This window comes from Bemisia tabaci, chromosome 1 (assembly GCF_918797505.1).
Source record: "Bemisia tabaci chromosome 1, PGI_BMITA_v3".
NCBI lineage: Eukaryota > Metazoa > Arthropoda > Insecta > Hemiptera > Aleyrodidae > Bemisia > Bemisia tabaci.
The window spans coordinates 57,747,178-57,761,614 of NC_092793.1; the positions used below are offsets into that span (position 1 = coordinate 57,747,178).

General features: G+C 40.0%; 1 protein-coding gene across 1 annotated transcript in view; it reads left to right on the forward strand.

The window, feature by feature from the left end:
- Positions 1-14,437, forward strand: part of LOC109043195 (uncharacterized) — a 42,983-nt gene that overhangs the window by 17,262 nt on the left and 11,284 nt on the right. The window contains exon 5 of the mRNA XM_072304225.1: positions 3,463-3,909. Within this exon, the coding sequence (XP_072160326.1) occupies positions 3,463-3,909 (447 nt within the window). The remainder of the gene's footprint in view (positions 1-3,462; positions 3,910-14,437) is intronic.

Here is a 14,437-nt window from a genome sequence, read left to right on the forward strand (position 1 = left end):
TTGAATAAACGTACAAGTTTTACTTCCGCCCAGAGTATTGACCGTAGGAGTAATTCTCGTTGGATCCTTGTCTTGGGGGCACTAGGTATTTTGTAGTCAAATTTTTAAAGTAATTACCGCGATGTAATGCAAAAGTTCAGAATATTCAAGTGCAATCTACCATATTACAGTTAATTTACTTTTCAGAAGGTCGAGAAAAATTATAAAGAAATTTTAAAGAAAAATGGAAAAATATTACCACAATAATACACAAAAATGTGTTTTGTGATACTGATGTTTGGCATACGATCAGTTTAAAAACCCGCGTATTATACACGCACATTTTAGCACTTTTCAGGATCACAGTTTTTGAGTTCGAAGAACCTTTTTAGCAGGTATTTAAAGGAATAAGTTATAGAGAAGTCCAAAATATATATTCTTCTGAAACATCACAATTTGCTGCTCTCCCAACTATTACAACCGAAAAAATGTGATTTAGCTGGAAACTAGAGACCTGCGAGAAAGAAAAAGGGGTTTGAATGGACCAGGGCCGGATTTACCTACTTGCCGCCTATGGGCCGCCTGTATTTTGCCGCCCCCTTCTCATTCGTTTTGAAACATCAATAAAAACGAACAGGGGAGGGGTGCATTAGACGTGTTTACACGTGTTGGACATTTTTTTTGCGAAAGCCCTGTCAACACTACTACCAAATATTCACGAAACTTCGCGCGAAAGTAAGTTCCGTAAACCTGTCTCTGTGTGGACAAGGCCTCCTATTTATATGAAATAAACGAAAAAATTATAAAAGAACAAACATAAATGTGGTTTAATGATCTTAACTTCCGCCGCTGCAGCGCCGTGTCACGCTGACCGCACTGTTGTGTTCGACGCAATGCGTGAAGTATTCATGCCGTCTTGTAGGCGCTATGCGTTTCACGCCGATAGCTGATGACCGCAATGTGTTTGACGCAATGCGTGAAGTATTCATGCAGTTATGTAGGCGCTAATATGTGTTACATGCCGATCGCTGCGCCGAGGGCTTCTCCTTTTCATCGCAAGTCCTTCGTCATCATTGCTCTCTGCGCTGCGCCGTTCCAGGCCAAATTGCGTGTTTGATTTCTCTCTTAACTCGACTAATTAAAGGTGCTGTCACTTGTATCACCAAAAGACAACAAAATTAGAAATTACTATACTCTCAGGAAATGAGAGATTTTGTCGCCTTTCCTCGTTTGTATTTTTCTTTTCTGCATCCGATTTTTTTTTATACCCACATTTAAAAAATTTGTAAAATTTGCCGCCCCCTTATTAATTTGCCGCCATGGGCCGCGGCCCATGCGGCCACCCCCTAAATCCGGCCCTGGAATGGACACAGAAAAAAGTAAAATGCCACGATAGCGGCCTTGGTTGGAGATTCCTCGATGCCTCAATTCTTCGCAGCAGTTATGTCCGCAATCCAAAGATTTGAAGTTACCTGCGTTACCAGTCAAGCCAGCATCTATTAATCGCCGGATACATGTTTAAAATCGTATTTTTTTCTGTATAATATAAAAATCTTCAGTAACCATAAGGACGTATTTCTGCCAAACGGAATTATACACGAGTAGGAAAAATGGGGCATGCTCGTGGTGAGCTGTATAAGAAACAATGTAAAAGGGGGTGTGATTCCCTTTGGAGAAATGGGAAAGCGGAATTTTACATTTTGTCAAACGGACCCATGTGTCAACTGAATGCGGCACTCATGAGCCAGCATGTGACAAGAGCGTTGTTGACAGGGCTCATGAGATATACTGTCGTGTGAAGGAGGAGCGCCGTATGAGTCTTCAGACGTTGCCAAGTTTCCTCCGATAAAACTCTAATTTACTGGGAATATTGCGAATATTATTTTCCAAATTTGTCAGACAATTTTGTACGAAATTTTATCTAAAATATCTGAAAATTTCAAGGAAAAATATGCATGAATGTTGTCAAAAATACATGTTTCAATAAGGGCAATTTGGCAACTCTCGATTGTTCATACGGCGTTTTTCCTTTTAGCACGGTAGTATGTCGACACGTCATCGTCGTTGCCGAATCCCGTCATCGCCGCTGACGTCACTGGCGTTTTATAATTCCCATTCATTCTTTACGACCCTCGACTTATACAGGCACACCCCTTTCCCACCTGTCTCTGGTTCCGTTTGGTAGAAATACGTCAAATTAAATCGTTTTCCGAGGGAAAACAAACTGGCTTTCCTGCAACTTTTTCTACAAACTCTACCAAATGGACAATCGAAGGAGGATGATACAATAGTATGCACTACCATGGTGAACCATCCTTCTTGTTTTTCTAAGAGTCATGGCAATGTTTACTAAGCAAATGTTATGAGCAACTAACGAGCACGCCTTTTGTTTGCCAAAACAAATTTTTGGTTCCTATATTTTAAACTTAACGCATTTGGCCTCACATCCAATCGTTTTCTTTCCCTGCACATTGCATTTCTGAATGAGGGATTTTTTCAACAGAGCAAAATCGGAGATTCCAAGAGATGACATCGGGTTTTTTTCGATCTAAGAAATAGAGTATGACAGAAAGTCTGCAACGTCGCAAATTGAGGTACGCGGTTCCTCGAGTTTCATTGTATGTAGTAACTGTTACTGGTGACGTCACCATAGGAATTCTCCATTACATCGAATTGAATCCAAAAATAACAATGACATAACCTCTTTCAATGCTACCAATGAGAAAAAATTGTTGTATTGATGGTGAAACTTCAGAAATGCGTTTTTCGGTTTGCGGCGTAGTAAACTTCCTGTCATACTTTATCCTTTACATGAAAAACCGCTGAACGTCAATTCTTGGAAATACCGGCGATTTTTCTTCTCTTTTTGAAGAATATTCTGTGAAAACATCAAGCTATGATGTTGGTTCGGTCTCCTCTTAAAAAATAAAATAGAGGCGGAGATTTCGATTTACCGCAACCGAGGTACGCATTTTTGCCAAAGAATATAGAAACTGTAGATTGGTGGTGGCTTACGAAAAAACGTAACGCACATGGAGCGGTCGTTCGATAGGTGGGCGGGGAGTGGAAATGGCCGATTGCTACCTTCGTCATAACCTCAAGTATATGGAATCTTACGGGAGTTTTTACAATAAATGATTCAGCGTTGAAATTTTAATCCTAAACTCACTTGATGAATGGCTAAGTTCCATGTCTGGACACAGATTTTAAAACAGTTGGTTCTAAATCTGATATAAGTCTATAATCATGCAGCAACAGTCCCATAAGAAGCCATGTATCTTAGTCCTAACCTGATTGTTGCTCCTGGTGTGTTACGAATTTCACAGTTGGCGTAGCATAAGATCTCCCTATCTACAGTTTCTAGATCGTTGATTTTTGCATTTTAACGATTAATTTATCGCTTTTCTGAGACAAGGCATTGATAGCGTCTTTATGATTTATTTAAGTGTTGATGAATTTTAAGTGTTTGGTTTTGAATTTCAGACGACGACGACGACGACGACGAGGAGGAAGAAGAATCGGCACCGAGCGCGGCTCCGCTATCGGCGACGCCAGCTCCGGCGGCAACGCAGGCGGCACTGACGGGCCTGGCAGCCTCGAACGTGGACTACAACTCGGCCGACTACAACGCAGCCCCGGGTGAGGCGCCCCTCTCGAACGACGCCAACGACGTCTACGACGAGGAGGACCAGGAGACGGCGCCCAACACGGTGACGCTCGTCTCGGCGGCCAACGAGGACGCCCCGCAGGAGAACGCCGTCTCGCCCTCCCCCTCGTCGACCGGCGACGACGACGATGAGGACGACGACGACATAGACCTCAGCGACGACGACGACGAGGAGGAGGACGACGACGAAGGCGACGAGGACGACGACGATGACGATGACGAGGACGAGAGCGGAGCGCAGTCCGGCAGGGCGCACCGAGCACGTGAGTCACGAACATCACCCGAGCACCTACCACATATTCCAGGCAGCTTTGGCTTTGTACACAGCAGGGCGCACCCCACGGCCGCAAGGTCCGCAGCTTTCAGCTTCCCCACCCCATAACTCAACCTAAATCACACCAGAGTCCCTTTATAGAAACCACTGAAAATCTTGCTCTTGAAATATTATTTTCACTTAAAACGTCGTTTCTTGTCGACAAAATTCGGTGTCTTGAGTTAAATCCCTAGTAAAAGTGAGTCAGGCAATGTTTCATAAACTACCCTGAGTCTGACTGATTCAGGTTGACATTAGTCTGACATCAGCCTGAATCAGTCTAAATCATTCTGACATCTGACATTAGCCTGAATCAGTCTGACTCGGGGTAGTTTATGAACCATAGCCTGACGTCAGCTGATCACTTTACTAGGGATCCGTGCGGATTCAACTCAACATCGGTTTTTTGCTTGTTTAAGAAGCGTCGTTTTGTTAAAATCAAGTTTAATTTTAAAAAATGATGGCAAAACAATGTTTCTTTAACTTTAAGTTGAACCCGCACAGATTTAACTAAAACAACTAAATTTTGTCAAAAAAATACGACGCTTCAAGTTAAAATAATATCTTAAGAAATGTTTTTTCAGGGTGAGTCAGAGACGAGAGCTCCTTTACTGGCTCCTTTTGGTTACACTTAGAAGCTGTTACTTTCGGGTATTCACCGTTTCCTTTTGGACAATCATAAGGGAGCACCAGTTCAGTCATCACCCCTTTTCCAGCTGTTGACCTACCTACTGGTGAATGATGAGCTTCGTGTCACGCCACGGGCCGGACAAGTTTCCCAAACTTCGGTTTTTTTTGGGAACCGAAATTCTTAACACGTTGTTAACCATCCACCCATTAGGTAGGTCAACAGTTGAATGTTGGAGTCCCAAAAGTAAAACCCTGCTCCACCATTGTCAGTATACCAGTAGCGGGTATCTTGTCTCTGGTCACAGTCGAGACATGTGGAATCAAGATCTCCTTGGTTTTTGGATTTTAGGCTTCATCGTGTCACAAACGGTCACAAAGATTACATTTATACAGGTTGTAAAAATTGTAAGCTTGAATAATGGACCGGGAAATAAAAAATATATATGGGAACAAAGGAAATGAGGAAGCGGATCGGGGAATTAATTTCTGGAATAAGTTGATCAAAGACCACGGTAAACGTAACAAACTGTATTCTCTTTTTGACCGTTAGTGATATCAGAGGCTGATAAGTTTTAATCAATCTACCTATAAAAGAACTTTAAATGAGACATGAAGCATTCTCCCCTTCTTTTTAGCTGTTTATGCCCACTTACTTGAATCATACTCGGTAACCAGTGGAGTGATTTAAAAAAAGAAAATTATGGGTACCTTCTGTTTAGAGGAGGAAAATAGCGCAGCTGGCCTTATTAAACATTCGGTTTACATCAGCGGCGTCCTCTGAGTATTTACTCTGAAACATTTTGGTAAACAAAAATAAGAGAATAACAATATAAAGTATAAGGATATACAGTATAGGATACGACAGAAATAGTATTCCCTCATTGAAAAATATAGTCCACTTATCACGATTTTACCACTTATCACGAAATTAAAGCACTTGCGAGACTTTAACGCGGGGGTAGAAAAGAAAATGGACTTCGTTGAGTTATGTAGTGCGCCAGACATAATTGTTACTCATTGAAGAACGTGTTCATTTATCACAAAATTCATTTACTTTATAGAGACTTGAACTCATGGGTAGCAAAAAAGCAGAATTTATTGTGTTTTTGTTTGTTGTAATTTCTCACTTTTGATAAAATGTTCGACATTTTAAGAAATTAAGAGTATTCTGCACAAGACTTCGATGCGGAAATATGTCTCGAAGTGCTTTTATTCTCATTCCATACAGTGGTCTACTTTGAGCTTTCTTTTCTTTTTCCTCTCTTTATTGGCCGCAAAATTGGTCTCCCAACGAGCACACCCCACTGGCCCACTGAGCTGTAAATAGTAAAAGAAATTCTGAAGATTTGATTTTGTCGACGGAATCGTTGTTATTTCCAACTTGGATACGGCAACTGTATATACTTTTTAATTGAATTGAATCATTGTATTGCCAGGGTTGTGCGAGCAGAGTAAAAATGAATGTGTCCGCGGGTGACATTTTTTACGCTTTCAGTGGAACACAGAGGTTTATGAAGGAGTCTGCTGTCCTTTTGTGCATGCCTAATTGAACTTTGCTGATGTGCAATAGGTCTGATTTGACCAATCGAACCACATTATGTTCTGATCACAAATTCCTTCGAGTTACAATTCGCCTGTAGTACTTTATTAAGCATATTAAATCTAATAAGTATCGGGTCAAATTATTTGAACGAATCAAATTAATTTTTTATTTTCGTTTTTTGAAGAATGGTGAGGAGTAGGCAGTAGGACTTTTTTTTAAATTAAAAAAGTACATATAAAATAAATATTAAGATTGAGGTTCTTTATCTTAAAATTAATTGATTACCTTAAAAGAATGTAATAACATATACTTTATTGCGGCTCGGCAAAGTAGAAAAGTTCTCTCTAAAAAAAGAAAAAAAATATGAATTCAACTTCTCATGAACGACTGTTCTCATCTATCTTCCAACGCATTGAAATTAATTATATTTACCGTACTCGAATACTGAAGAATAAATGAAGGGAATTATTGACGCCCTAAATAATTAGGTACCATGCTTATCAATAGAAATAGAGGGAAATTAGTGCTCACCTGTCATATCGTGACTACAAGTACCTCAATGACTATCCTCTCTACAGATATTAATACAAGTGTAGATAAAGAAATGTATATTGACGATTTTAAAATTCACACTCCCACCGGTCTAATTTCGATAACATAGGAATTTCATGTATGTAATTTTATCGAAGTATCAAAGTTAGCCTCCATTTGAACATAGAATGCACCAGCTCCTCCATCTAATAACAGTTGTTTTCATTCAGAAAAAGTCCCACGCGTAGTGTGTTTGATTCGCTCTTAAAACTGCTCCCATTGTTCACGGTAGGTTCTTTCAGGAAACGAGAAAAAAAGAAAGAAATGGAAAAGAAAGAGAGAAGAAAAATAAAAATTTAAAAAAATACTACCGGTGGGCACGTTCACGGAAAAAAGAGGAGGAAAGGGTGAAGAAGAAACTCGTTTTAATGGAAGTTGATGATAAACACACAGCACACTTCAACAATGAAGCTTCGATTTCGAGATGGGGCAGTTGGAAACAGGTTTAAAATAATAATGTGAAAGAATGCATAAGAATCAAAATAACGGGAACGCGGGAAGAAGATATCGAATCTTATTACATTCGTCGCGGGCCAGTCACATGAAGCGACGTATTCGAGGGCCATGTTGTCAAAATGCACAGAAATTAGAGATCGTCAAAATAATATCATTGGCATACGCTCTTAGATTCTAAAATCTGTTACCGCAGGGATACAATTAATGGAACATCCATGATGAGGTCTACAAAAACGCGTACCTTGAATTTGGTGTTCCAAAATTTTCACCTGTGTCTAATTTCTCAAGCAAATATTCACTGATATCTTTGTGCGAAATTTTTAGAGGAACTTGTAAAGAAGCAGAGAGTAACTTCAAGGAATCTTATACAATGACAACATCCAGTCATCCCTCAAAAATTAAAATAGAACAGAAAAATTTTCAATATCATCCGTGGTTTCGTGGTTTTACCGTTAAACGGTCTATTAATACTCTAACACACTCTAAAAATTCTTTGGAATTTTTTTTTTTTTTAAAAAAAAATGTGAAATCGACACGATTTACAAAATTAAGTTCTGCTCTGGAAATACAACATGCAAAATTATTTGACGTAAATAATTGAATAAATCGCAAGGGTAGCAACCGTCGGGCTTTGATGACGTCAAGGCATCCCGATCGTCCCTTTCAAGAAAAATCGAGCTGCTGATGTAAGTAAGTATTTTAGTTTTCTTTTCAATCCTAGTTGCTGTATATACGGATGGGTGGCATGGTTTCTCAATTTCCCATCTAATAATAAGACTCGGGAATAATTCAATTACTTTCAAAATTATGAGAAGACAAGAGAGTGACATATTTTTCATCTTTAAGCGGGATGAATTAAAGATGAAAAAAAGGGGGAAAGGTCTGTGATTAATTTTTTACTATAATAGTCCTGATGACAACCGAGCAGAGGTCTCAAGGGGAGGAGCAAATGATGAATGTTGTACCCATACCGGAATAATCTATGTGAACAAGGGTAATGGTTCATGTGGGGACTACCTCCATATATATGAAAACTGTCTCAGGACCAAAAACAGATACCTCAACGCAACAGATTAAAGGTCTCATGGGAAAATGTGAGAACGGAATGAGAGAGTTCATTTTACAAATCTTGTTTTTCTTGAAACTTAATTTTGATGTCCTCACTCTGTAGCTCCTATGGTGCTTACATCCTCATCCGGGCAATTAAGCGTCAAAGAAAGTGCATTTATTAATGCGAGGTTAAAAATGTCGTGTATAAATTTTTTAAAAAAAAACTGTAAGAAATTATAAAATAAACAAACGTTCAATTAAATAAATTATGAGAATAGCTGCTTAATGAGAAAGACTTTTTAAAGGCGTCGTCTTCGGCAGAAATCATAATGTGAAACAGCACCGGCTACGCAGCGTGTAGCGGAATAGAAACATTTGACCTTATGAGGGGAAAAAATCAGTTTAGGATAGTTTCAAGCTAATCCAGCAGTTTCTTTTCCCCTCCCAAAAATTTAAAAAGGGCAAAAATGTTCAGTTTGAGAAAATTCTACTTGAAATTCATTTTAACATTGGATCTAGGGAGGAGCTTTCAGAGCCTCATAGACTTCAAACCTATTTTCCTCACCATCGGTTCAGATTTCACTCACGCATATGCCATTGGTTCCTTTTTACTGTACACTATCCAACTAGGTAGTTACAATAAAATTCTACAGATTCAATCGCAAAATATTGTTCGTGATAATTCTATTCAAATTTTAAGAGTCACGCTTACTGACAAAAGGACGTATATTCTCGCTCCAAATCCTTCCAAAATCACTGTCGACAATTTTGGCTCCATTCTTTCTTTACACGATGGATTGACCATCTAAATGAATATTTTTTTCAAGCTTGCCAAGATATCCAATGACTACCAATCATTGCAAACTCGTCATATTGATTCAGAATAACTATATATGCATTGTCTTCAACGCCCTTCATGTGTATAAATCTATCAGCTTTTGCCATATTATGGCCATTTTTTGCAGACTGAGAATTAGTCAAGCACAAGCGTGAAGCACAGCGATAGACAAAAGGAAACTGGAGCTGTCCTGTCGGTTGAAACGGGTGGTTGCTATTGACTAAGGGGAATAATGATGGACTAACTATAGGGTCTCTTGCGGGTTGCCGCTAACTAGTCCTTTACTTACGTCCTTTGTCCATTGCAACCTCCCGCTTCCACCAATAGGATCGCCCCATTTTTCCTTTGTCTATCTACAGCTTTGTCTATCAGTTGTAATAATCAGCCTTCTGTAGTCCACACTGAACAGAGGAGACGAGGACATGTAAAGTGAAGGAAAAGAGGGACACTTTTTAGAAGTACCCGTTATAGTCCGATATTAATGTGCCACCTAGCTCTTTCTGCAACATAATGAGCCACTTCAAACCAGTGACAATTTTTAAAAGTTGGATGAATTGATTTTCTCCATTTATATCCATGAAAGAATCGATACCGAAGCAGCCTGCTTCAATTGATATAGATTGTTATATACGCATTTAAATGGACAAAACTCAGTGTTTCCGACTCGTCAAAATTGCCATTGCTTCAAATGCTCGGTGCAAAATCTCCCGGCTTGCTCTGTGCTTTCGTCCACATCAAACTGCTAATCACTGTTACTTTGTACATACACTATAATACTTTTTGTAAATACTTTATATGTTTTTTCCTGTCTTTCTTATTTTTTCTGTTGTGTGTAAATACGATGTTGAAAATGCTCCCATCAATTTTGAGATTCTCAAATTACATGTCAATCTGTTTCAAATGAATATTATTTGGAGCAAATTACATTCAAACACCATGAATATATGATATTTTCTCACATCTCGAAACTTGTTGAAGAGCTCTAGAGTTTTCCTGCTTTTCCTCAGGGTTCAATTAAAAGCACTTGTACCTGTTTTGAGGGGGATCCGATTTTCTATCCAAAATCACAATATATTTTTTTAATTGGAAATTTCAGCAAGCAAGTAAGCAAACGACAAACACACCTCATTCACCTCCGTTAAGCCCAAGATGTTAACAATTGGGGGACGGACTAGTAACATTCGCTGGATGGGCCGAGAACAGTGGAAGGGCGTGACCGATCGATTATCGAAATTCCCCCATTTGAAGCTGTAGTAAAAAATTGACTATTAAGGTGCTCGTTTAAACAAAGGGACGGAGAGCAGTACATTTTATTATAACATGCATTTTGATCAAAGCATGCAGGTATGTCATTAAGCAATTTATTTCGGTGGTGCATCGTGAGTTGACGTATTTCTAAAAAATAATTATTGATCCGTATATCTCGAAACGCACAAACTGAGATTCTCACAAGTTATATTTCGAAAAACGATTCCCTCTAAAGGCGATCCAATCAAAGCACGTTTTGGAGGACCATGTGAACGAAAGAGAAAGTCATTGACGGCTTAAATTTCAGCGCTCGGACCAACTGCGGTTGCATCGCTTCAGACGCCAAAATTTGTTAAACCGGCCGGCAGCTGCGCCCCTCCGACGAATAACTCAAAAGAGAGAGTGAAATTTGATGGATCACTCTTTCCTCCTCCTCACATTCATTCTTCCTACTTCATAACGGATTTTTATCCGGTGAAATACTTCTTTCGTGGAAGTGGTCCCCATTCTGTAATCGTAGCTTAACAGAATTGAGGGCCACTTTAAAAAATTATTAAAAATGGTTCTGCAAAAGAATCCTTGAAATATGTTAGTCTGCACTTCCATGGTGGGGATAAAGTCTCCTAGATAAGATTGAGGACTTTCCCAAATGATCAATTGGACTACATTTTGCAATTTGGAACTATAAATTCTAGTCCCGTTTAAAAACAACGTATGTGTCATTAGTTTTCCTATGCACATAAGTGTTCTTCCAGAAGAGCCAGAATTTATAGTTCCAAATTGCAAAATGCAGTCCAATTAGCCTTTTTTCACACCTGAAACTCTCTTTATTATACAAAAAATAAAAGAAAGAGCGAAAAGGCTGATTTAATTTAAAAAAGAAAAAAAAAAAAAAAAACTCCATCCAAAAACTGATGGCTGCGGGGTTGATTGTAAGGGCTATGATTGAATATTTCTCGCCAAGAAAGTCACATTTAGAACAGATATTCTGAATTTTTAAATGGCGTGTTCGCCCTTTCAAATTTTATATAACCAACTAACGAGCACATCCCTTATTTACCATGGAACTTAGTTCTTTTCTGTTGAAAACGGTTTGAATGTAACGTCAGAATTGGTTTACTTTTCTATCGCTGCGTTGAAGTCTCCAAGCATCCCTGGGTGTTTCCTAACGCATTGAGGTGTTGAAAAAGAGAATAATTTCTGAAACGGCTATCATGGTCATCTAGACTGGACAAATGGAAGTTGTCACGTCATGAATTGGTTTACTTTTTTATCGATGCGTTTAAGTCTCCAGTGTGTTTATTTTCTAAGTCAAACTGAAGAAAGTCAAAAAAGAAGAGGGTACAGGGAGACATCTCCTCGAGACCGATGCAATTCTTTTCAGGACTCCTACACAGAGAGAAATATCAACCCACAAGTTTGGTTAATATGGGAATAAAACATAAAATAACCCTAGTCCTCGGTTGAAAATTCGATGAGAAAATGCCAGCTAGTTTTCTTGGAGAAATTTGTTAAAAAACGAGTGGTTAATACCAACATCGCAATCGGAGGAATGCATTTTCCCAGTCTGTCTTTAACTTTCTAATCTAAATTCACAGCAAACTTTACCAAAATCAACACAAAATTTGTGTTGGTATAATATATTAAACAAAAGTAACACAAGAACACAAATATTTTATCTGTGTAGGGTTTCCTAACAACATAGTCCTTTTAGCTTAATTACGTCCAAATGTAAATTATGTAGCCTCCCTATGCTGCCGAGCTGAGCAAGAACGTCGTAAATCCATCGAGATTTTCGCGAGTTTTCTGGAACTTATCACCTAATAAAATAAAAACTGTTTTACCCATGCACCTCAAAATTCAGGTCAAGTTCTTGTTAGTATTTGCAAAGGAATTCTGTAAAAATATCTTCCTAAGGTACACAAGTTTTTCTGCTATGGTACATTGTTTCCAAAAAATTTAAAATGACGTTTACGGCGTTTTTGCGTTGCACGGCAGTATGGGAAAAAGCTACTCAAGGGGCGACTACATACACGGCAGTATATAGGAGATATTAGTGTGGGGCTTCTTTAAAATGTATCGTCCGTGCCCGGCTTGGCAACAGTGGGCAGGAGGCGACCTTGGAGCTTTAAGCGCGGTGGTGGTCGGTCCGTCTTCCAAGTCCATCCTCCGGCTTCAGAAGCTCAAGACGTCAAATGGGAACGCTTCACTCCACGGGCCCTTCCACGCCTTCCGCCCTCCTCCCTCCGCCCTGCCGATCCTCCACTTCTGGTCTTGGCCGCTGTCTGTTCCACTGACACCAATCCAGGGCTCCGCTTCCCCGACCGGCTCCGGCCAGCCCGGCAGTCCTTCTCTCTCCGACGACGTGATAACGGTACATTCTTATCTCTGCCGTCATCTCCCTCTCGACCAGCGCTTCCTCATTTCTTCCTCCCGTTTCCAACCCCCTCCCCCGCACTCCTCCTTTACGTTGCGTCATCCTCGCACCAGGTGACGCAAGCTCATGTCCTCCGCCGTGAAAACTCCCGGAAAATATTTGGCATTCGCGCGCTCTCTTTCCACACCCAGCGGCCCGACTGTTGAAATTGATAGATAAAGCAATAGACAAAGAATACACAAGGAGTATGGAGCGATCCTTTGGTTGAAACGGGTGGTTCCTACAGACTAAGAAAGAAAATAATGGCCTATCTATCGGGTCTCCCGTGGGTTGTCGTTAGTGAGTCTATTACCTACCTCCTTTGGCCATTGCAACCACCCGCCTCCACCAATTGGACCCCCCATACCCTTGTGGTCTTCTTTGTCTACCGCTTTTTCTACCGATTTCAACAATCAGCCCGCAGTTCTATCACTTTCGGCTAAAAATTTATCATGTAATTTGTATACAGGGAGGTGTATTTGTAAGGGAGGTTATCTGGTGGTTTTTATGTTTCTAAAGGTTTAAAACAAGGATGTTGTCTGTCACCTACATTATTTAAGATCTTTCTAGAACACGTTTTAAAAGAGTGGAAAAAGAAGTGCTCTGGCATGGGCGTTCCCCTAAATGATACGGACACATTGTATACTCTATGTTTTGCTGATGACCAGGTGGTGATCGCGCAGGATGCGGATGACGCTGAATATATGACTCGGAAATTAGTGCTAGAATATCGAAGGTGGGGCCTAGAGGTCAGTGTCAAGAAAACGGAAAAGTTGACGATTGGAGGGGATCAGCAAGACATAGAGCTGGAAGATGGACAGTGTATTAAAAGCTGCGAGCATTACAAATATTTAGGAGTTCGAGTATCCCAGGATGGAAAGATGGACCAAGCCATAAAAGATCGAAACCTGCAGGGAAGGAAAGCTATTGCTATGTTAAATAAGATTCTTTGGGATCAAAGTATCTCTAAAGAAAAAAAGAGAATGATTTATAACACCATAATCAAAAGCATTCTGACCTACGGCAGTGAAGTGTGGCCCATGAAAGAGCGTACCAAAAAGATTCTTAAGGCAACTGAGATGGATTTCTGGCGAAGATCAGCCGGAATCTCGAGGAGAGATCACGTAAGGAACGAAAGAGTCCGTGAGATCATGAACGCCGAGCAGAACATCGTGCATGAAATTATGACCAAACAGCTTGTCTGGTATGGTCATGTTCAACGAATGGCGGATGATAGGTTGCCTAAGAAGGTGCTAGATTGGGTTCCTCCTGGGAGAAGACGTAGGGGACGCCCAGCAAAATCGTGGATTGGTGGCATTCAAGATGAAATCACAAGATGCCATCTACCAGATGACCTCTGCATCAATAGGCAAGGATGGCGATTAGGTGTCGCAGAGCGCCCGAGCGCGCTGTAAAGCGACTGGAATGTATGTATGTAATTTGTATACATCTTAAATAGGTGACAGGTGGAAATGACGTATTGGGACATTAGCAGGAGGAGCGCAACAACATTCTCAGACGGAAAAATAAGCGGAATCAATCATATCATGGGAAATTCTAAAAAAATGGATTCATTGGTTTGCGCTTTGGCAGTCTCAATTGTATAAATCCAGTTAAACTTAAAGATGCCAATCATTGCTTTAGGCACGACTTTGGTCCCAATGTTCCCTTCGTTGGTGCCACGAAAAAAGTGTTAACATTGTTAT